The following is a 24238-nucleotide window of genomic DNA, read 5'->3' as shown; positions in this document are numbered from 1 at the left end:
CCACAGAATCATATACACCTTATACTTTAGAGACCCGCCCCGTGAGCACGACTTTGGCGAAATTCCTGGAAACCCGGAAATATAAAGCGAGAGTGATGACGTCACTAATGACGTCACGCACAGAATGACATGATATTTAACTGGCTAATTAATCGAAAACAAATGCCTGGCACAGACTCGAGATCTTCCTAGGAGAGCGGGTGTAACGTCACTCCCTCTTTTCTTACTTCTCTCCCGGCGCGCACCTGCTCGCTCGATGGCTCGCTGCTCGCAACAGCTGCGAGAGCGCGCTCGTTACATGCTTTGACGTCAACACCGGAGAGGGCGCGTAAGGCGCGCTTCATGCGCCGCTCGCTAGGGGGCTACGCCGCGCGAGGTTGCGCGCGCTGCGTTTCCTCCTCGCTCTCCCTCACTCCTCTAACCTCGCTTCCTTAACCTAAAGAAGGACAACGCTGAGGTGCGAGGGCCACTAAGATGCACCTGAATCAAAGATTAAGATCACCCACAAATTTGTTTGGCCTAAAACCACCTCTGCTATCCGATGCCCGAGATTTCAAATTGAGATGAGACATTGTGCTTTCTTTTTTTAAAAAATACAAGCAATATATAATCAGATGGAAATGCGACTTTCAGCATGTGCTTGTGAATCATCTTAATTGCGAATATTACCGGCACAATAAATTGCAATGTACGGGTACCAAGTCTAAGATCCGCTATATACCATTTCAACAGGTTTAATTAACCCATGAGGTATAACGTGCTAGAACAAGGATATGAATGTGAGTTATAGCCTAGTGGAATGTTCCCTATAACGTCTGAGCACTTAGGATTTTTTAACGCGCACCCAATGCATCGTACACGAACACTGTTTTTATTTTTGCCCCCATCGAAATGCGGCTTCCCCGGCCGGAAATCTTCCGGCCTAGATATCAACAGCGTAACATATAGACACTGGGTTACGGTATCAGGCACAACATTTGATTCGAAAGCATCAAATAGTCTAATGAGCAAAAAAGTTGGTGGGTTTAGCAGTGAAACCTCACCTAAATTCTCATTCGCTGCGACACCACATCAGCAGCGTGCCTCGTCATAGCAGGGCGGGCGAAACGGAACCCCTGGTGCACCGATAGAACGATGTGTAGCGTGAGTGTAGAGGGCTTAGGATGCCGGCACGCGGTCCGTATCTCTCCCTATCTCGCACGCCCACTGGGCTTAGCTGCTGGTGTGCCTGCGGGCTTTCGTCGCCGCTGCTACTTCCTCGGTATCTCGTCGAGCAGTTGTTCTTCTGCACTTTCACTCTCATTTGTTGGCGTGAGCCAACGTGATATCGTGAGCTTGACTCACCAAATAGACATTAGCGAACGCACTGTTTAAAAATAAATCTACATGATTTCTCAGAAATATCATTCTACTGATACCGGTCTACAGCCAGCATGTTAACGCTGAAACTGTAAAAAAAATGTGCGAATCCCACGCACTGCAGGAATCTATGTAAGCGAAGCTTTCTGTGTTGTTTCCATTGATGGACGATAACTAGTGACAAAGTTGAGAGCGAATGTTTAATTTCGCCTATGTTTAGTTCAACACGAGAGCGGTGAGTTGGCGTTAAACGTTACCTAGCGTGCAACACTGCTGTTTGTCTGCGTGTTACACAGAGCGCACAAGGGGAGGTTCTTGCTTGATGCGTTGTTGTGAGCCATACTTCATAACCTCTGAGAGGACTGAGCATATTCATTGCATCACATGGCACATCGCGTCGTGACAGATTTATTAAACTCCGATTGAATTATGGGGCTGTACGTTCCAAAACCACAATCGAAATATGAGGGACGCCGTAGTGGTAGACTCCGGATTAAATTTGACATCGTGAGGTTCTTTAAGGTGCCCCTAAATAAAATTGCACGTGCGTTTTTTTATTATTTCGCTCGTGTCGAAATCCGACTGCCGCGCTATGGATCAAACCTGCGACTTTGAACATTGCCAAAGCCACAAAGTTACCGCGGTGGTTATAGAAGTGTTGATTTGACGTGTGACCACTTTCATAGTGTCACCTAGACCCTACGGTGCGTTTTACTGTTGCTGTGCTTCGTCAGGTTTCATTTCATTTCATTTTCTTTTTATTTCTACTCTTGCCATACAAATTATCAAACACTGTCTGAACCCATAGGTTCAGCGAAAGTTGTCCACTTGACATATTTACATGGTGTTCATTTTCCAGAAATAGCAGAAACGTGCCGTACCGTACCTTGAACTTAAGTTTATGCCATTTGCCCACAACTGCAATCCTGTCTATAATAGTACGGTTTCCTTGCCTTCTCACGTAACACTTTCCTTAAGTCCCCGCAACTCACAAAGTTAAGAAATGCGAGTGAAGAGTGGCAACGCTTTTATTCACTGGTATCGTGACTACGACATAGCCTGCCTCCTCTCCCCCTCTTCACAAATCTATCTAGCTTTCTTCTGGACTTACACGTTAGTGGAAATGTAAGCGCTGCAATTTCAGCGGTGCTTCAGCGGGAGGCACGGAGCAAGAAACATTTAGGAGTGGAAACGCTGCTGTTTGCGGCGACCAGAAAAAGTCACAAACCCGCGGAGCCGTTATTGTGCTTGCGGCGCCTGGCGGCCTGGAATGAAATTACCGCCGTTGAGAGCGCGCCGTGCGCCGGAGCCGCCTGCCCGAGCGCTGCATTTTTTTTTTCGCTGCGGCTTCTACGACGCGCCGCATGGCGGCGCCACTGTATACGGCCCCGTCGGCGCATAGAACAATTGCGACCTTATCTGGTGGCCCGTGCTCGCGCGCGCTGAGAGGAGTTTCACCTCCTAAATGTCTTACTGCGTGGCGGGAGGCCACAGATAATTATACATATCAAGAAGCTATTCTGACGACGCCGAAGGAGCCCCCAGAGGGCATTGTGTACATTCGACGCGGTGGAAAGGTCCATCCGAGTTTCTCGAGTAGCGTTTTCTTTCTGCAGAGCTACTATCATGTATAGACAAGCTATCAACTATCCCCCGACGCGGTGTGCTAGACAGCAGCAGCCACAGCAGCAGCAATAGAAGGAATGTCGAAGGAAGAGGCCCCCCCAAAGAAAGCTTCGCTATAAAAAATAAGTGGCACTAATTTTATCACAAAACTCGATCGCATGCCCTGCAGAAAAATTTGAAGGCAATACTCGCATCGCAAAATTCGAAGGACCACTCAGCGACGCTCAAGTGGACATTATAATTCGTATTCACAACTCAGAAATAATACTTAGATGTCCTTAGATTTTGTGAATTATTTACTTGTGTTACGCGGCAAAAAACAGAAGTTATGCAGCCCTGAAGTCATGTTTGCAAGTCAAGTGCGATTTCGAACCCACACCTTTTCAAGTTGCATTCCCTAATGTTCCTGCTAATGGTCTTCTTGTAATCGTTTTTTAATAGTATCCCTTGAGAAATGCTGAAAATTAGTGCAGCCCTAAAATTCACTTTATCACATTTATTGGCTGATTGCGCCAAAGTGATGCTCATCTCAGTATTCTTGCTGAGTAGAAATGGTTTCGATATTTCTTGTTCTGAAAGCTCTAGCATGTGACTATATTCGAAGGTATAAATGTAAACCTTTTTACTCGCTAAATGGAAAATACATTATTTATGTCAATGTTCACTGTTCATGCATCCGACCTGAAGAGGGAAAATTTGAAGTTGAACAGCCGACTTCAGAAAAGCGCTGGCTCACCCGTAATGGAGAGGAGATGTAAGAATGAAACCCTTATGAAAATGGATTTAGAGTTCCTTTAGAACTCCTAATGAGTTCCTATGGAGTCAAAAGGGACTCTATAGGAACTCGCGATCTATAGAGTCGTCTGCATAGAATTTCTATAAGAAGTCTATAGAAACCTTTCTATAGAAACAAGTCATTTCACACACTATAGATGTGCAATAGAGGGTGTATTGACGTCCTATGTACTGAATTCTATAAAGTAATTTTTATAGAATGTCTTTAAAACTTCTAACGCGACCTGTCTATAGAATGGCTCTCCATTCGTTCTCTATAAATTTTCTATAGAGAGTGTATTGATATCATATGTACTAAATTCTATAAAATAATGTCTATAGAAAGTTTTTAACACTTCTAATGCGGCTTTTCTATAGACTGACTCTCCATTCACGCTCTATAAGCAGTCTATAGAGGGTTTATTGTCATCATATGTACAATATTCTATAAAATAATGTCTATAGAAAGTTTTTAACACTTCTAATGCGTCTTGTCTATAGACCGACTCTCCATTCACCCTCCATAAATGTTCTATAGAGGTCGTATTGACGTTTTATGTACCAAATTCTATAGAAAAATTTTTATTGAACGTTTTCAGAAACGTTCTATAGAGGTCGTATTAACATCTTATGTGCCAAATTCTACAGAAAAAATGTTTATAGAACCTTTTCAGAACTTCTAATGCGGCCTGTCTATAGAATGGCTCTACATCCACCATAATAATTCTATAGAGGTAGTGTTGACATCTTATGCACCAAATTCTATAGAAAAATTTATAGAACGTTTTCGGAACTTCTAATGCGGCCTGTCTCTAGACTGGCTCTCCATTCCCGTTCTAAAAATGTGCCATCATATGGCATATGTACTGAGTTCTATAAAGGAACGTTTATAGGACATTAAAGAAGCTAAAGTGCGGCCTGTCTAAGAACGGCTCTATATTTTCACTCTATAAACAGTACCCAGTATCCAGTGCATCGCCGGATTATGGGTCCAGTGCCGCGCGCTGGATGCATGGGGCGCTGGGCAAGCGCGGCGTACTGGGAGGCGCTGGTTACTGGTGCGAAAAACAGCTCTAGCGCGTTAAATACGCGGTGCCTAGACACCGTATGTATTTTTTGAATAGAGAAAGCAACAGAGAGCGTTTTAGTGCAATGAAAAACGAAAAAAAGAACATGTAAAAACAGAAGTGCTCTGACCAGGATTCGATCGTCGCACCTGCAGATCCCCAGCCCGGATGACTACCGCTACGCCACGCCAGCATACGAACATAGGCGGATAATTTAGCATACCAAAATCGAGAAGCACTTTTAGTTTCACAGAGAGAAGTCTCGCACAGACGTGGTAGATGCGTTATCGCCCAGCAACTAAAACTCACGCCTGTACCACAAAGAAAAATTTGGTTTCCGTATTCAATAGTGTGCTCGGAAGTGCCATAACATCGACTTTCACTTGCGATTGGTATTTTAACTTCGAAAAAAGTCCTAAATGAACCACCGACCCGGGACGCTGCATGAATGGGCTGTTACTGCCGATTTCGATAGCCGCTTCTTGTTCTTCACGCGAGGGGTATGCTATGTTTTCTTAGTTCAGTGATGTCTTTCAGTCTACACGTCTGTCTAGTCATATATGTTCGTCAGAGAAGCGCAGGCTAGTGCTGGGAGCCTTCGGCGACAGCACATATACCTGCGTTTATGACGCGTCACATCGGCGCTCCTCACTTCTTGTGCTGGCATTGTAGACATGAAAAAATTGTTTATTTAAAAGCACCGATGCGAAATCTGAAATATAAAGTAATTTATCCTTGTTAGACTCCTTGATTCTTGAGGTTAGATGCGCCGATAGCGTGCAGACGGACTCGGCGGATACGCTATGCCTAAGCTTCGGTGGGACTGATCTCGGCGCGGGTAGCTGGCGAAAGCTAAAATGTGTGTATTTGAGCCTCAGGACTCTTTTTAGCACAATAGGGAAAGTGGAAGCGCACGAATCGCCTCAGCCTTGTTATCGGTGCGATAATATCAAGCAGCGGTAGGCTTCGAACTCGGGGTCTGTTCGAGCGCGTCTGAACGACTTCTGGATTTCATGTCCACTCCACAACACTGCGACAATGGCGATAACTCCCAATCATATGTTACGTGCGAACTACTAAAAAAGCGGCGTCCTCTGCGTTTGCATGGTTTCGTTCAAGAATTTAGCTATCCGCCTTGTCAAAAGGCAAACTGCAAAAAACGAAAGTGATTTTCATTGTCACATGTGTAGGAATAAACAAGGCAGCTCACGCACCTTTATTCCATGCTGCGACACAAAATAGTTCTATGACCCTAAGATATAGCGTTATTTAGGACAAGAGACTAGTATGAAGTGATGAAATTGTATAAAGCATTTAATATTCAGCAGCGCTCGTCCTTGCGTACTGGAACCAGCGCGGCACAAACACAACCAGCGCAGTTTCCAATGCGACCGTCTCTTCCAGTGTGACCCAGCATTGCCCAGCTCTTATCCAGCGTTCTCACTAGTCTCGAGTGAGTCCCAGCGAGCGCCAGCGTACCCAGTGCAATCCAGTGCTTAAAAAAAAAAAAACGCGCTGATTTCACACAGGAAGGCACTGGAAGACGCTGGTTCTTGCAATCGGCATTTCCTAGGTTTTTTACTATGAAGTAAGAGCATCGTTAAAAAGACACTCATTGACGAAGGCAAACATCACACTAATCGAAATTAGGAAAACCAAAGAAATATAACGGAAGCGCGCATTGTGGTTTATATCGCATATGCAGGTAAATCACAAAGATGTATACCAAGAAACACTATGCAAAACTGCGCCTTAGCAATCGCGTCATATCTATTTGCTGGCATGCAGTGACTGCAGCACTTGGGGCGGAAACACATCGAACGCCGCCGCACATTTCTGACACACACCACTCAAATGCGACAAATGCACGCTGCAGAAACGATTTTTTTTTTTCAAGGAATCTTGAAAAGTCACGGACCACATGAGCGCGATCCGCGCATGATAAGCACATCGCCACGAAAGCAAGATAGGGAACACATAAGCGTAACCTGTGCCTCACGGGTAAAATTAAAAATCATCGTATATAAATTATGTTGCTGTGCGACGGACACAAGCGCACGGAAACATCACACACTGCACATGTGTACCTCCGAGGTTGTGTGGACAATTTCTGGGCTACATTTAAACGACAGCAGGAAGTTACTTCAATGAGAAACGAAGTGAGGGCGCATGTAGTGCAGGTAACGGCTGCGCATAAAGTCAGTTAGGGTTTTAAGGCCAGTGACCGAGGTTGAAATCGTTAAAATCACACCCCAGCAATAGCTTACGCAGGGTAAATTGTCCGGATCTTGAAGGCCATGCTTTTTGCTGACTACATGTGGCATAAGCGATTCAAAAGCAAGAATACTGCATGTAATTTATTTCTGCCCTAAACTATAGCACACAATATGAGCATGTCAATGTTTCTTCTTGTCTAGCAACATATGTATGTAGTTCGGCCCAAAACGGCACAAAACCTGCTGTAGTGGGTATTATTGTAGGAATCACGGAGGCCACAACAGCCGCACTATTATACAGACGGCGATGGCAGCGCCGGTATTTTCGTATTCAACGCGACAGGTAGAATACGAAGATACGGCGTGTTGTAATTGCTCCGTCTTCAACGGTTGTTGTGCGAGCTGCATCGATGTGTTTGTTTGATCGTGTGTTATTAGGTTTGCTGTAATGAAATGAGACGTAGTTCGCGAGCACGAAAGTGCCAGAAGATGGCTTGAGTCTCGCTGTAAGCACGCCGTATGCGTGGCCCGCCAGCTAAATGTGGACCAACGATTTTCATGCCGTGGAGTGCGTTCCCTTTGTCTCCGCTGGTTGTCGTGGAAAGCTTGGTGGACGGCGCAAAGAAGTAATGCGTATTATTAGCGTGCCTCAGCTCGTCCACTACCCAGCGGCTTGTTTGCTGCAAGTAACATCGCAGACGCATCACTGGAAACTTGGAGAGCGCCTTTCGACCTCGCCGTACTGTTGAAACGGTAAGCAATCGTGCTCGCCAACTACACGTGCGTTCATCCGTGTTGTGTGTGCTTCCCGTGTGTGTATAGAGTGCCTTGCGAACGTAGCAAGTGGAACACCCACGTCAACAGTGAACCCTGTGCTGATACTTGCTACGCGCTGGTTGTAAAAATTGTGTACGCAACTCTATTGCCACAGTGCGGAATTGATAATCCTGATAAGCGTTTGCTTCCGCTGAGAAAAGTTTCGGAAATCGTGTTCACCTTGTGCAGCTGTGCGTGAGCTCCCGCCTGTCTGCTAAAGTTGCATAGTAACGACCCGTCTACCTCTTCATCGATTCTTTCTTTAATGACGTTTCCTCACTTATAAATGCTTCGACGTTGTGCACAATCTCTGCTTACGAGGTTTTTGGCTAACGAACAGTTCTAGGGAAAAAATGTAAGCCAATCACAGCTTGCCACTAGTACAGCTTTATTTCCAAGACAAGATGTGTTGACATAACTGACTTAACTAAACATGACAGGGGAACGTTGCCTATACTAAGTAATGGAAAAAACATTAAGATTAGATTGTAATCTGCTGCTGCGGCGCGTCCAAAACTTTATTTGATGTAGAGGTCCCTATTGTCATGACATTCGATAATTTCAAGCATTTGCTCTCTTTCCACATTAGTGCAGACATTGTTTTCATGACCCTTTTAGGTGCTGATTGCATGTTTTCACGATATCACAGCTTTATTGTGCCACTGCTATAAGCTAACATAGACCTCATTTTGTAGTGGCGAGGCCGTGACCCACAACATAAACTGCAAGATCGAGGAGCCCCCAGAAATGCAGACCCTGTGGATATATGGCTGCAGCAGCATGGCGTGTGATCTGGATGGTCATGTCAGGTGTGTATGAAATGTATGTGTTCCAAAAAGAAGGCTTGGTGTCATTCATGGTGAATTTTGTCAACACATTCCATACTGCAGCTTACTAAAGAGACTAAATATTTATGCAACCTTATTGAACTTGCTACCTATTTGTGTGCATAGCCATTATGCCCACATTATTGTGTTCTGTATAAAACTATACCTAACCTTTCCTGATGTTTAGTATTTCTTTTGCGTAAGTTGCTTACCTGCAAGTTAAATATAATTTTTGCTTTGTACGTAGTGTATTTATGACTTTTTATTGTGGTTTTATTCTTTGAAAACTATTTCCTATGCTGTACCCTTATTTGCATATTTTTTTTCTGTTTGTGTTACAATCTCGTGCAGTTTTCTGTGCATGTAGGAATTCGAAGTGTAGTGGAGTAAATATGTCACAGGTCTATGCACGTAGTGCGCACACCTTTGTTTATCATTGATATCTTTACAGTTACTTCTCTGTTCCTTTAGTAACAGCCACTGCAAAATACACATTTGGTGAGCTTTAATTTCTTGAAAATTAATGTGATGGTCAGTATTTCCTATGCTGCATTTACTTCAGTAGTACATAGGCACAGACTGATATGGATACCTTGTGACCTACACAGGATGCCTTTTTTGTTTGTTGCATTAAAAATGGCGGCTCACCCACATGTCTTACTATATATGTGGTATGCCTCATCGATTTCACTTGTCAATTTTTACAGTGGATGAAAACAGATGAATGATTGTAATCCAACATGAAGCCCCGTTGTGGAAATGTACGGCCAAGTTGGATGACCATACTGGTCTTTTGAATGAAATATGGTGGTCTCTTATACATATACGATACCGGCCAGTTTGCCCTATGTACACTTGACCACATGTGAAAGGGATACAGTACGCTGCCTGTGACACACACGCCAATTTTGGTGGTATCTTTCACCGAGCAAGCCTCCCTTGCCTGCTTGCCTTTCTCAATTCTCTTGCACACTGCTGTGCATATAGGCACCCCGACAAGAAAGGCTTGCTTAGATACCACTAAATTTGTCTTGTGTCTCTCAGAGGTAGTGTAGTCTATTCTTGTGATCATGTGTACATTTGGTCAAATGTACATGCAGCAGATTGGCCGGTGCCTCAACACGTGCCTAAGACAGCACCATAATTCACTCCCCGGATCAGTATGTTCGTCCCACTTGACCATGCACCGATGGGACTGGGGCTGCACGCCAGATTTAGACTGTTCATCTGTTTTGTTCAGCTGCAGCAACCAATTGACCAACAAATTCGCTGAGGAATGCCACATAAAAAGACTGGGTCACAATCTGTTTACTGAATTGTCTGCAACCTTCGTAGGAACAAATTTGTTTGTTGCAACTAGTTTTAGGCACATTATTTCTTGTTAAATTTTCTGCTTGACCTACAGAGCAGTTATGCAATCAATTTTCAAAGAGACATGATTAGTATAATTTTCGTTTTCTGTTTTTCACATGCCATGTTGCAAGAAGGACCCTTTTTAATTAAAACCGAATTACCTTTTCAATTGCAATTGGGAAGTCTTATCATTGCGTTTAGGATACATATCAGTGTACATACCTGTACTAGATTAGAAACTAATTGTTTCAATAACTCAAAAAGCACGAATATACTGTGTCGATTGTATCTGACAGTGACACTGCGACTGTGTTCCAAATACCACTAATTGGCAGTTATTCATCATAATTTGCGAAAACAACTTAAAACATTATTGTTCCCCATACAATGGATACTTACATGCACCATCATGATTGCTCAAGCTCCATGTGAGAAATTTATTATTGGCATATTAAGCATAGTACATACCAACTATGGCTAACAGCGGATGGAATATTAATTTTGTCTACCGCTCAGCAATAGAAGCCAGTAGGTCATTCCCTTCTTTTCAAAAAATTTGTTTCCTATGCACAGTGTGACGTCTGTATAGGACTCTTAGCTCATGGGTGTTCCTGCTTGCTTATCTTATAAATGGGGAATGTGTTGTCATTGCAAGATGAGATTAAGGTGTGACTAGGCTGTTGTCGTTTGGAGATGCTTTTTGTCATCAGCAATGATATTCTACTGCCAGGCACATTGGCCCAGTGCTGATGTCACAGTATCTTGGGAAAGTAAAGATATTGTCAAAAATTATTCTCAAAAGAACTGCTGCTGTTTGGCAGAGTGGTGGGGAGGTGGGGTGTTCTGCCACTTTTCTGTTATAATTTTTTTCTGAAATACTGAAATGAAACTTAGCATAATGCTACAACTATATAGATATTTGTGGCATGTTTGTGCCTGCTAATACATTATGGCTGAATGTTCATTACACCTTTTGAAAATTAATTTCAATTGTATTTTCCAGGCTCCAGCGTCGCCGTTACTAGACGGACCAAATGAGGCCAAAAACTAGCCTTTCCTCGCTCCTTTCCTGGGAAGTGAAATAGCAGGTGATCATGTAAGAATGAACTTGCAACATGTGAGCAGTAGCCAAAGCTCCATGCAGGTCATGCTGGTGGTGGAATGATAAGACAAACCGCAATATTTATTTGTTTACTTATTCACTTAATATTTATTTATTCATATCTCGTGAATACTGTGCAGTTTTTCAGGAAGGAATCAGATAAAGTAAAGAAATATCATTGGATCAAAGTAAACATGTTATTTCAAAAAGCATAATTCACGTATCACAGTACCATGATAAAACATTTTCAGACAACTAGTCTGCTTTTGATACGAATTCATGAAAACTGCAAATTTTGAAGAAACAGAGCAGTAAGGTTAACAAATCTTACTCATATCTAAAAAATTAGATCACATTTCTGTTGGACCTAATACCATAATTTAATCTGGCAAATTAGAGATACCATATGCTGCTCTAAGAAACAATCACTAATTTATGAGTAGATGTGCGAAACTATCAAACTCTGCAACAATTTCATGTAAGCTGTAAATTCATATATAAAGTTTGTTGACATTAGACATAGCAGATGGAGTCTGCAGAACTGTGATATCTCTTTCTGGCACAGAGACGGGGATTAGTAAGCTTCGTGATGTTATTTTTCTTAAACCTGCCAAATAGTTCTTCCTGCAACAAGTTGAATTCTCAAATGCCACAAACTTCAAATTAGTGCTGTGGTTGTCTCAAAAGTATTTCTGTATTTTGGATGTATTTGAGTAGGAAAATTTACAGAATTAACGAACTTGTGCTAGTTCTTTATTTTTTCCTTCAAGTTTTGCTATTTTCAGCAAATTTTAATAAATATTGATGGTTTTAATGTAAAACTATGATTTAAACATTTTTAAATGTATCAAACCTCATCAAATTTGATTCCATAGTTGCCTAGAAAAACTATTTTACTGTTTATGTGCATTACATAGGAGCTCCTGAGCTAAATCTCTTTTTTAGTCATTGCGTGTGTCGGTTTGGTTTGTATTTCTCACCCTAATTAGAATATTGGCTCTGATCTCAAAATTGTTTCCCTTACAACGAAATACAAGCTTTTAAACTTTGTACGATATATGTTGTACTGCTCTATGAAAACCACTGTTTGCCACATTTTTGCAGGGCCTGCCAGTGCTAATTTTACACATAAACATAGACTAATATGCTGTGTGGTTTCGGTATATGGTGTACTTATCTGTGAAAGCCATTATTTGCCACATTTTCGCAGCGACTGCCAGTGTTATTTTTGCACTTAAACAAACCAAAATGCTGTGTCGTTTCGTCAGGCTGACACAACATTGCAGTGCACATTCATATCAGTCTATTTTCAGGCTTTAGTATCCAACCGTTCAATGTGCGCTGCTGGAACAGGCACTCCTTTTGCAGTTTTAATGGTATGGTTTCTTGTCCTAGTCAAGCCTGTTATTGCCAGGTGTCAACTGTAATCAAGTCTGCCACTGATTCTTTTACCTCATGTTTCGCGTGTTTGCACCACCAGCTTGACCTGAGAAGCATGTTGGCAGCTACAGTTTGTGTGTTGCAAGTTCTAGTCTGAAGAGTGTATGTCATATATATGAAGTATGTATCTAGTCTCAAGTGCAATAAACATTTCAAACTGAATACTTTGTGGTTGTAGCACCAATTATTTTGCCACTGCATTTACTGTAGTCCTTATTGCCTACAGTAGAACTTTGGTAAATTGCAAGTTATTTACACATATCGGCCTAGCTTTTATAGGCATTTGCTTGTAGGTACTCGAAAGCAACTGCATAGAAATATTCTATAGAATTTTGTCTTTAGCGTCTCTAAAGCAACTCGATAGAAATATTCTATAGAAATTTGCCTTTAGCATCTCTGAAGCAACTCGATAGAAATATTCTATAGAAATTTGCCTTTAGCATCTCTAAAAAAACTCGATAGAAATATTCTATAGAAATTTGTCTTTAGCATCTCTAAAGAAACTCGATAAAAATATTCTATAGAAATTTGTCTTTCGCATCTCTAAAGAAACTCGATAGAAATATTCTATAGAAATTTGTCTTTAGCACCTTTAAAGCAACTCGATAGAAATGTTCTATAGAAATGCGTCTTTAGAGTTCCTATAAGAATGCGGTGGCCAAATAACTTTTGAAACTCTATAGGAAAATTCTATAGGCAATCAAAATAAACACAATAGAGTTCTATAGAGAACATTCAAAAGACTTTCTAAAAAAACACATTAAAAGTTTTTGTAAGGGAATGCCAACCAGCAAAGCAGATTGGTTGGAGATAATACCAGCGACAGCCTTAAAATGGGTGTAGTGCACGTTCTCAATATTACACTCCAACACATCACACCACACCACGTCATACTGCGAACTTGTCTGTGTGGGCGCTGCCCAGTTGCACGACGTAAACCGGTTGGATGCGGCACGATTGGCGGCGAGCGGCGCCAGGGAGACAAAGCGCAATACCCAACTAGAAGAAGAAAATCACCTAAAGGCGGCGCCACGCAGCGTGGTGCCATTTCTCGGGGCATCGAAAATGCCGTGCCGCGGAGCTCCCGGACCTCTGGCATTCAAAAGGGCGCTCGCAACCCTGTCTCAGTGCCAAAAGATGACAATAAGAATAAAAAAAGAAAACAGAAAAAGCGCGAAGCAGGACGAGCGAGTAAAGAGCACAGGGTAGAGCGCTCACTAGCAGCCAAATGCGTTATTTGCAGACGCAGCATATAAAGACGTCATTGAATGTGACAAAGAACAGAAAAAGAAGGATAAGCGTCAGCCACGGAGATAATCCAGTTCTTTAGTTGATAGCGCGGGGGACGCAGAAATGACACACGCTTCGCCACTTGTGAATTTGCAAAGTGTCTATAAAATTTATGCGCGCGCTTTTCACTATATTATCCAATTATGGCGCATTTAAAAATCGGGGTGCAACCACACGTGTTACAGTGAGCAGCGAGATGACTGTACGGGTTTCCTTTTAGTGAAGCGGCATGCTTCGCAGGCAATCATTAATACACCTCCTCGTTTTCCAGATAAAGAACCTTTGCAATCGAGCGGAAATTTCTAGACGACCTGCCTTGTACAGTCAACAAAGCCGCGAACATCAATCTTATATCAACATTTACGATTGACAGTATCCACCCTGCTGATTATTTTGCAGAACCCGCTCGGTTTATTAGGGACATTGCAAACAACCTTCACTTCGGCATTGGACGCAATTTTCAAAATATTATGGGAAACACGGTGTACATCAGTGGACACAAGTGTAGTCAAGCCAGAAAAGGTGAAGACTGTGGGAATCTTCGGGTCTGACCAAGCTGGCATCCTCTGTGAGGACCTAAAGGGACGCAACTTTTACAGTGTTATTCTCGGCAAAAACACAAGGTGGAAACCCCTTTCCATGTGAATCTGTGAGAGCGGGGAAGCTGACAGCTTCTCCTAGGTGTTTTCCTGCAAAAATCCCCGGCATACTGGAAGTTCACGACCCTTTCCGCATCCGGAAGCCACAGCAGGTGTCTACTTTCTTGCAAAGTGTGTACCTACCGGACTACCGCGCCGTTTCAGTTGATGTCAAAGACTTGAACTATTCATTACATGTAACCTGATTTTAGAAGAAGTTGCTGTTGCATCGATAAGCACGGGGTACTTAGGTTTCAAAATGCCTGTGGAAGGAGTGTTGGCACCTTCGTGGATATGGTCACATACTACCTAAAATGCACATTTATTTGTCATGACAATGAGCTTTTTATACAAAAGCAGGAAGTGTGTATAGGTTCATGCTTGGCACCAGAACTTAGCGAAATTTTGTTGGCACGCTATGACAGGGACTTGCTCGCTCGCCTACAGCTGACAACCGTAAAAATATTCCACTCTGTTGACGATTATTAGTGATTATTATTACCCTTTTGACACGGTGTTAACCTATAAGACAACTATAGACGCCTTCACTGAAATAATGAGAGATTTTGCATTATTGATAGAGCCTACCAATGACCGTTTAAGGTTTCTAGAGACTGAATTTGTTTTTAAACCTCATCACGTGTATTCGAGCTACGGGCCTCGCTCAAATAAAGGGCTTCTCCCATTTTCGTCCGCACACTACAAACTCGTACAACGAGGCATCGACAAAACATCTTTGCGAGCTGCTTTCAAGCGTTCGTGCGAGCACTCTGTTGAACAGAGCGTTTCAGCGCAAGTTAAGAGACTAACATCAGCAGACTAACTGACCAGCCTGTTGTGCAGTGGTGCTGGTGACCTTGTAAAAGAGTTTAAAAACGCTGGAAAACAAACTATGCAGTCACCGCCTTCGAGATCTAGGTTTGCCGTCATTCCTTTTGCACACCATGCTTCCCATATTATTATGAAAATTGCGCCATTGCAGGAGTGAAGGTTGTGTGCAATGCGCCTAATAAACTGAGCGGGTTGTGCAAATTAGTCAGTAGCGTGGATACTGTCGCGCGTAAAGTTGCTATAAGAATCATGTTCGCCGCTTCATTGACTGCACAACGCAGGTCGTCTATAAAACCCCGCTCAATTGTAAACGTTGCCATATCGGGCAAACGGGAAAGTGTATTGGGCAGTAACTAGCATATGCAACCATCCAATATTGTTGGTAAGTTAGAGCATTATGGGTTTCGTGGCACAACACTACAACTTATTAAATCTTACTTGTGTGCGCGCCATCAATACGTCGTCGAACTAAATGAGCATAAATCTCACCTACGCTCTATTGAATTTCGAGTTCCACAGGGTAGCATACAGGGACCAATTCTCTTTCTTTTCTATATTAATAATATTGTAAAAATATATGAGGATTGTAGATATGTTATGTATGCCGATGATTGCTCGGTACTCGTTAAGGGAAAAACATTGATATTGTAAGAAAAAAGGGAAGTGCGTTCTGTCACAACTTGCAGATTTGGTGCCACAACAATAGGCTCATTCTTCATGAGTCAAAAACTAAGTGTGTGTTGTTTCGCGCCCCATCACCCTTAGAAAATATAGATGACCATGTTGCTCTCGGGTCATTCAAAATTAAAATACAAAAGTTAGTTAAAATTCCAGGTGTCATTTTCGCAGATAGTATGTCTTGGAATGAACATGTGAAAACTTTATTACCAAAATTAAGTCGAGCCGCCGGTGTATTAAGCCAGAGCCGTCACACTTTTCCAGTCAGCATTAAAGAGATGTTATATGTTTACTCTAACTCTCACTCAATTACTTCCTGCTAATATGGGGAAACACGATAGCATCGAACTTGCAGAAACTCTTCCTTATTCAGAAAAAAGCACTTAGATCAATAGAAAATTCCTCGTTCTTAGAACAGAACTCTTTCACAAACATAAAATTCTAAATATCCACAATATATACAAATACAAATTATTAAGAGCCTACAAAACTCCACATTAGGTAGGGCGGAATTATTCGAACAATTATCAAATCTCAGGAAAAGTACAATTTCCTACCCTTTTCGATATCAACCGCCATACTACGTTCCCTTCTCGCGCACCCATTATGGGAAAGAAAAAACTTGACTACGCTCTAGCAACTATACTAAATGAGGTAGACCGGAAGAAATGTGGACGTTCTGGCCCTTACTAACAAAACGTTATTTGACCTGTTTGTTTGACTGTATTAAAACTGCTTATGCTTCTAATTGTTCATTGAAATAAGTATGCTGTGTAATTGTTCTTGTAATTGCCATTTGTGATGGAAGTGTCTGATCGCTTCTTTATTTGCTGATGGTTAGATTACTGAATCGTTATACCAAATCGTCGTGTCACTTGTCACCGGTGGCTTGAGCTTAGCCAAGCTGCACAGATGCAGCTTTTTTCTCTGGCCCCCTATTTTCGCAGTAACAATGTACTGTCTGCAGCGAAAATAAAACTATTTATTTATTTATTTATGTATGTATTTGTTTATTTATTTATTTATTTATTTATTGTAAAGCGGTCCTGTACAAAAGGTATGGGGTCATAGACCGCATTTATTTAAGTTTTGCCTCCATAGTTGCCCGTAAACTCGCGTTTTGCTATCGCAACTTGCCCGGCAAACGGTTCTGGTTTTTGGCTCAATGTCATTTTAAGGTCGCCGACAAGGGAATTATGATCATTTCTGCCTTAAAAAAGAAGTCCCTGAATGAAAAGAATAAAAAAAATCAGCGCCCTTTCCAGTCCGTGAAGATAGTCGTAAAGCGAAGATGTGTTAGTTATACCGAGTGTTACACCATGTTACACCATGCTACAGCAGTCTATAATATAAATCTGCTGTTTCACCATTCTTCTCCCTAATTTTCGCTTTTGCATGCTTCGCGTGGTGAGGGTGCTTTAGGAGAGCTTTCTTAGTGGTTCCCGAATGTTCTTTTCTTTTTTTTGCGCGCAGGCAGGACCTACGACGACGAGCCCGTTCACGAGCCAACTCTCGCTGACACTCGTGCTAGGCAGCTCCTTCCTCAGGATTATGCATTACACGTGGTCCTCCCATAGTTGTAGCTGAGATGGAATGCGCGGAACCACTACTCGAAAGCTCCGTATAGTGCGCAAGGTCCATCTAAACAGGTCGCGAGGCTTGGAATGAAAAACGTGCCCAAACCTATCACCAGAGATATCAGTTAGTGGTGCACGTTTCTTGCTCCGTGGTGGTGCACGATTGAAGCGCGACAAAGTGTCTCCGGGGGGGGGGGGGGGGGGGGGGGCGAACACGGTAATTAAAAGATCCCTCAGAAAAGAAATTCAGAAAAATTCTAAGAGTATTGTCATGCGAGTAAACATTCAGTTTCGAATATTTTTGCTCGACTATTACAAGAACTGTTAATTTCTTCGATTTCACAATTTATCAGATCGTTCTTGGTGACCCCTACCAACCAGTAGTTCTGGCACAAGACTTCGCCAGACTGCGGAAACCAGTTGTCGTGGGAAATGGCGCGGCTCACTTCAACGCGGCGGTTTCATCCGAGTTTTTCCTTATTCCCTTGAGTGTTTATTCAAAGTGTGACACGCGCTTCACTTCTAGTTTTGCGTGACCTAGCGCACTGCATTCATGGGCGAAAGGTGTGAGTGCAGTGTTTTGTTAGCGTTCCAGTTACTGCGGCATCGAACGCGCTGTTTCTCGCCGTGGCGAAATTCAGAACGCTCCACGAAGAAACGTCGCATTGTGTTCGTTCACCCTCTGTAAAAAAGGCTCTGAGTGTTCGACGGGAAGCCAAGTTAGTAAGTCGAATGTTTTCTTAATGATAATGTAAGGCAATGTTGTCTTGTCTGATAACTGTTGGATATTAATATATGATACCGCACGGAATTGCGAATGATTCTATGAAAAGGTTTTGCATATGTTGGTATATACATCAAGGCAAGGGTGCTGGCCATAGTAATTTTCATCCATTGAAAGATGTTTTGTTCGGTTCATTTGGTGCATTATCTTATACGAGTAAAAGTAAGCTTGCTTTTAAAACATCTGTGGAACTCATTCATTTCCATCCTATTTACTAACCGCCTTAAGCAATCTACTAAAGCAACTGCCATCAAAAAGAACCTATGTTCTCATTAAGATTTGCGCCATTCCTACAGTTTAATGACGCGCTGGCGCTTCAGCTGAGGTGAGTCGCAGGCTCGTCACACCCTGAAGAAAAAAAAATAACTGCTGGCGTAGCGCTGGAAATGCCGGACGCCGGAAAGTTCAAACATCCGCGCCAAGCTGCATAAGCTCTTGATGTCACTGACATTTCCTGTTGTGACGTCACTTTATTTTTTTTTAGCTTGCTGTTAGTTCTCCGCCCGACAAATACATGGCGATGGTAGCAACGAGCCGCCATTTTCCTGACATGTGGGCTTCTATGGAAGTATTGGGCGCAAGGCCCACCCCTTGAAAAGGGGACGCTTCAATCGTTTTGACGATTGGTTGGATTGGCTTGACGATTGACGTAGTTGCCTGCACTTCTTGCGCCAGAAAGAAGTGCCGGAAGCCACGCGCTCCTAGTATCGTGTTTATATTGCTGATCACTGTTCCTTGGTCGTAAACCGCAAGCATAACATTTGCTTTTTTCGCGGCAGGGTGGAATCAATGGTCGATATATTGGATGCCGATCTGGCTCGATCGCCCAATATGTAGCGTGTGACAATCGTAAAAGATTCGCGCTTAAGATGGCATTCTCACAAAGGGAAAGGGGACACGCCAGCTCATTTCTCTTGTTGAGCTCGTCGTTTCCTCTCCCGCTAGATCATGCGGCCAATTTTTGAGCGAAGTCTAAAAACGACGGCACAAGGTCGGCATAAACAGGTTCGCTGTGAAAAATGGAGACGCGGACGCTGCCAATCGGCGCGAAATAAAAACGTGCAGACGCGCTGATGCGCAGACTGCAGCAGCAGACGGGCAGCCTTCAGCTACAAACCAGCGCAGTTGCTCCATTGGGCCGTCATTTGCTTCAATAATATTGGCGGGATACACAACGAGTATATTTCCCATTCAATTTTCTCGGCAATCGCGCCTTGCCTGCAAGAAACGATTTCAGCGGAGAAGGTTGCCGCCTGTGCACAAAGTGGCTGTGAACTGCAGTTTTTGAAGGTGCCCAGTCCGTAGAGCTATATATGAGTTTTGTATCCTTTAGGTTATCTCGGCAGCAATAATTTTGGAGCCAAGGACTTCTCTAGTTGCGAAGGCATCTGTAGAAATACCCAATAGTGTGCCCGCTGTCCGTTTTAATTCAGACGCAAAAGCACTGTTCTGGCAGCTTTTGGCATATATGCATCACCGTTGGAAGGCTACCCCGCTCGACAGGATCTGGGCGGCTTGGGTTAAATTGGATACAGCGGCAAAGAAGCCTCCACGCGCACGGACTGCTTTTTGCCGCAACAACGACAAAGCGAAATCGAAAAAAAAAAACGGCGTTACGCTCAATCGCCGCGGTGGTGGCGCCAGGGTCCTTCAATACATCGATTCTACCTCCCGCTGCTTGGTGGAGGATTGTACGCGCGCCGACATCAGCACACCAGCATTCCTGCTGAGCTGCTGTGTGTATGCAGTGCTCTGAGCCGAACGATCCGCAAGCGTTGAGCTATTGCAAGTGAACACTTACCTGCGCACTGATTAAAGCTGGCGTGAAACAGTCGCCAACATAGAGAGAAAGCGAGAGAGAGAGAATCAACTCTTATTATGAGCTAGGTGGACGGCCCTAGGTGGACGGCCTCATTATTCCGGAAAGGCGCGTGCCATGACCATCTCGTGCCCGTTCGATGATGCTACGCTGTCTCCACGGGTCCGGGACTGACAGCTCTGCCTGCCACTGCTCTTCGGTTAGCGTTCGGCTGTGCACGTTGCCATGTTTTCCTGAACATCCCCACACCACATTAGTGGGTGAACCACGCTGCGGTTCGCCCTCAGTCGCTCAACAGAAACGTCAACGTGCTTGCGCATAATGCCCATGGCAGCAGCGGGAGCCGAGCACTGCTGTGATAGCTCCGGCAGCACAGACTAAGGACAGTGTCGTGGTGCGCCCGAGTAGCTTCGCGGATTTAGGAGCAGAACCCGCCACGTGCCACTGGAGGCCTTCTACTTGTCCACTGCGTGGCCGTGCATGCGCCGTCGAGCAGTACAGTAGCGCGACGCCAATGACGACGGCGCTAGTGCGCTTCCAGCGACCGTGGAATTGCTAACGCAACATAAAAAAATGTCAGTAGGCTTTCGTTACCCAGCAGAATGACGGCCACATTTCAAGCGAAACTTATCCTTTGCAGCAGCTTCGCTAGAAATGTCAACCCTCTGTCATAGAAAGCACAGTTTTAAAGAAGTATTTGCGCATTCCTTTCAAAAGTTCTCGTGAGGAACTATTAGTAAAAGCCTTTCTTCACGTACACACTTGTAATGTCGCTTGCTCATCAGACATAACGATCACCATGTTTTAATTAAAGTGAACCTCTTTAACAAATAGATCCCCCGGGACTGCTGGCTAAAACTGAGCTCTGCGTACCACACGGCTCGCAACGCTGCAGACCACTTGCATACGAAATTTCCTTCAAATGCCATAAGGAGGCGACGGACTCATAACTTTGCGTGAACACAATGCGCACCCGTCCTCTTATTTTCATAATGCATTAACAATGTTACTCGTTTGCATACTTCACTGAGGAGACTTGGGGCACCTCGTATAGCGGGTCAAATTTGTCAGAAAAACGAATGCTCAGCTATTGATTGCAAAGCTCCTCACGAAACCAGAAACAATACAACCTCTCCTCACAATACTCATATCTGTCCTGTATTTATACCAGCTATGAACTTGCTCTGAGGTTAGAGTTCTCTTGGAAGACTAGTTACCATAGCATAGCGCGCTTTTAAGCACTTGATGAAGACATATTTGCACAAAGACAAATTTTTATACATATACTTACCTTCAATTCCAACGTCGTAATATGTTTTCTCCGTTTCCTCTATCGTGGGGACGTCTACGTTATCCAAACGGAGTACTACATGATTCTTTAGAGACTTATGCGCCCACAAAGACAAGACGTCCAACGAAGAAGGGACACATAATATGCGCAAGCTTCCACTCGTTTACGCATGTTGCGCGTCCCTTCTTCCTTCGACGTCCTGTCTTTGTGCGCGCATAAGTCTCTAAAGAATCATGTACAACCAACTAGTCCAAAACATAATGCCTCTGATCGGCGTACTACATTCTGTGCTGTTCATAATGTATGCCTAATGCGCTGTGGAGCACTTCAATACGCAATTTACTACGAGATATATATTCTACCACACAAATTCAGTTGCTCTACATGTGACCCATAGCCTGACTCTTGCAATTCCCAAGTATAGAGGAAGCGCCTTGTTTAGTTCACAATTGACATTGTAGGAGCATAATACGTGCCTCGTGGAGCGCATCGAAGTAGGCAAACACGAGTATGAAATAATAAATTGGCAGGATCATAATTGAGCTATAAACGGCAATGTAGTCATACGTTTGCCGAAAACTCATCTGGCGACGAAACATACTGGTGCAAAAAAACTGCACTCCCCAAGAATAAAACAACAAATGAAAATAATAATATGACGTTTTGGGCCCCGTACGGGTCCCTTGATCCCAGTGCTGGTGCAATCGTGGGCGCGCGCCTATTAACGGGTGGGGTGGCACAGCCTACGGGTGTACCACTCGGCAAGATTACCCCCCTCCCCTTCGTTCTGGTTATCGTGCGTTCAGATGAGTAAATGTAGTAAATCCTAAAAGTGAACGGTCATATAAATGCTTTTCGGTTGCGATGATGGTTGCTGAGTCCGAGTCAATGCAGTGTCCGATTATTTCATGACGTTTCACCAAGGCGTTCATGGCTGTGTGGCCCTCGGCGACGTCATTTTTGTGCTGCTTCAAACGCCGTTTGAATTTTCCACTCTCGCCAGAGTATGCCACGTTAGACTTGCATTGCACGGTACCTTGTACATTACTGCCGGGTTGTCTACGCTTCTAAAGGACTTCGTACTAGCAAGCTGTCGGTCAGGTTTTCGGGAAGGCAGTTGGGGCAGTTGTAAACTGCAGCATTTTAATATTCTTGCAATGGCCTAACTTCTTGCTGCATTTTACGCTAGTGCTGTACGCTTCGCTCTTTCGCCGTTTCACCTCAGGATTCGAAACGTTATGTTAATATTGTTATTTTTTCCTTGGCGACTGTACGTTTTTTGTACGAAGCAATAATGCTGCCCCACGGATTACGCGTACGCAAAGTCCGCACCTGACTTTCCCCTAATGCAAACTATGTATTACGTACATCATGTGTTAGCGACTCTCACGAGCATTTAGCTTAGGCAGTCTCAAACAGCAGATAGCGAAGGTCAGAGTATGATGACACTAGACTCTGCGATAACCAGTGTCATTTGCAAATTATTTCCGTAGCCGTCTATACTTCCTCGTTTGTTTTGCCCTGAAAGTAACGTAAATGGCGCAAAACGCACATATAAAGGGAGCAGTTTTGTGCGCAACAGGAATGCGTGCTTGGCGCCAATGACAGGAAGAGGGCACTGCGTGGACGTGGAACAAGGACAACGTCGACGAAGCCGTGACGGCGATATGTACTGCACGACAATGGATGTGACTCATTTGTGTCCTCTGTTGTGCTCCCTCTCCGGGCTCGAACCGGCCAGCTGGCAAAAAAACATGCTAGAATATTCGAATATCTGCCCTGATTTTTCAAAGTCACTTGAAGAGGAAAGTATTGCGTCGCAGTTAGAACAGCAATCAAAATTTCACGGCTCATCAAGTGAACACAACGTCTGACAATAATAACACGAGATATCCCGATTTAAATAATCAAATACCTGGATTAGATTAGCCAATGTTGGTTTGTTGCTCTCCGAAGAACCCTTGATGCTGGAACTAAAACTCCTCTTAGCAAGGGCGAAAATGACAATTAGAACAAGAGAAACCATGCTTTCGGTGAATTGCTGCCACAAAACGGATAACAAGGGTGTTCGAGAATGTGAGCAGAACGGTAGAGGCTCGGGCTATTTATGAGAAAGTTGGTCTGAGAAGGGTGCGCAGCACTGATGTTATTTTAGCTATACGTAAAGCTATTTCCAGTGGCATCACAGAAGTTTTCTTTGTGTCTGTATGTATGTATTATTCATTGTACGGGATGTGCTTTAAGCACCTACATTCTTCTGTCTCTCCAAAACAGCTTTTGGAGACACGCTTGATTATGAATCACTGACTGACTTGTTTTCAACACTGCTGTACAGCTGTAGGTATCTTTATTTTTTTACGTTTTCGAGGCCTTCCACGTACTAAAGACACAAGTGCTCACATGTATATTGCTTGCTGGTTTTTGATGTTTCAAGAACACAATTGCGACTGCCCGAGATTATCGCTTATTGTGTTTCATCCTTAGTATTGCAGATCATGTGAAGACGGAAGATTTGAAGCTTATGTTCAAGCAGGAAATTTTCCTAGCCCTACTTAGCGACAAGGAGAAAAATTCAATTTAACCACCATCTGTACATGCGGTGTTTTAAAATCCGAAATAGTGTGCAATAGAGACGTTAGATCAAGTTGAAAACATGAGTCACCAAATTACTTTAATTTCGTTCATTTCAGTACGTTTATTGTTCAGGTTGTTGTGAGCGAAATATTCAAAAGCGTGGCTAAATTCACAGT

General features: G+C 43.4%; 1 protein-coding gene and 1 long non-coding RNA gene across 3 annotated transcripts in view; one reads left to right on the top strand and one right to left on the bottom strand.

Moving 5' to 3' along the window:
- Positions 1–23618, bottom strand: part of LOC142559676 (uncharacterized) — a 52514-nt gene extending 28896 nt beyond the window's left edge. For both annotated transcript variants that reach the window (XM_075671240.1, XM_075671241.1), the window contains exon 1: positions 23404–23618. In XM_075671240.1, coding sequence (XP_075527355.1) covers positions 23404–23514 — 111 coding nt within the window. In that variant the 5' untranslated portion in view covers positions 23515–23618. The remainder of the gene's footprint in view (positions 1–23403) is intronic.
- Positions 7381–12725, top strand: LOC142560861 (uncharacterized). Its single transcript, XR_012823456.1, has 3 exons — positions 7381–7795; positions 8554–8667; positions 11042–12725. It is a non-coding gene; the product is annotated as an uncharacterized LOC142560861 (long non-coding RNA).
- Positions 23619–24238: the final 620 nt, after the last annotated feature.

Source organism: Dermacentor variabilis, chromosome 10, assembly GCF_050947875.1.
Source record: "Dermacentor variabilis isolate Ectoservices chromosome 10, ASM5094787v1, whole genome shotgun sequence".
In the NCBI taxonomy this organism is placed as follows: Eukaryota; Metazoa; Arthropoda; class Arachnida; order Ixodida; family Ixodidae; genus Dermacentor; species Dermacentor variabilis.
Note: the sequence above shows the minus strand (reverse complement) of the source record. Positions and strands in the feature narration are given on the sequence as shown.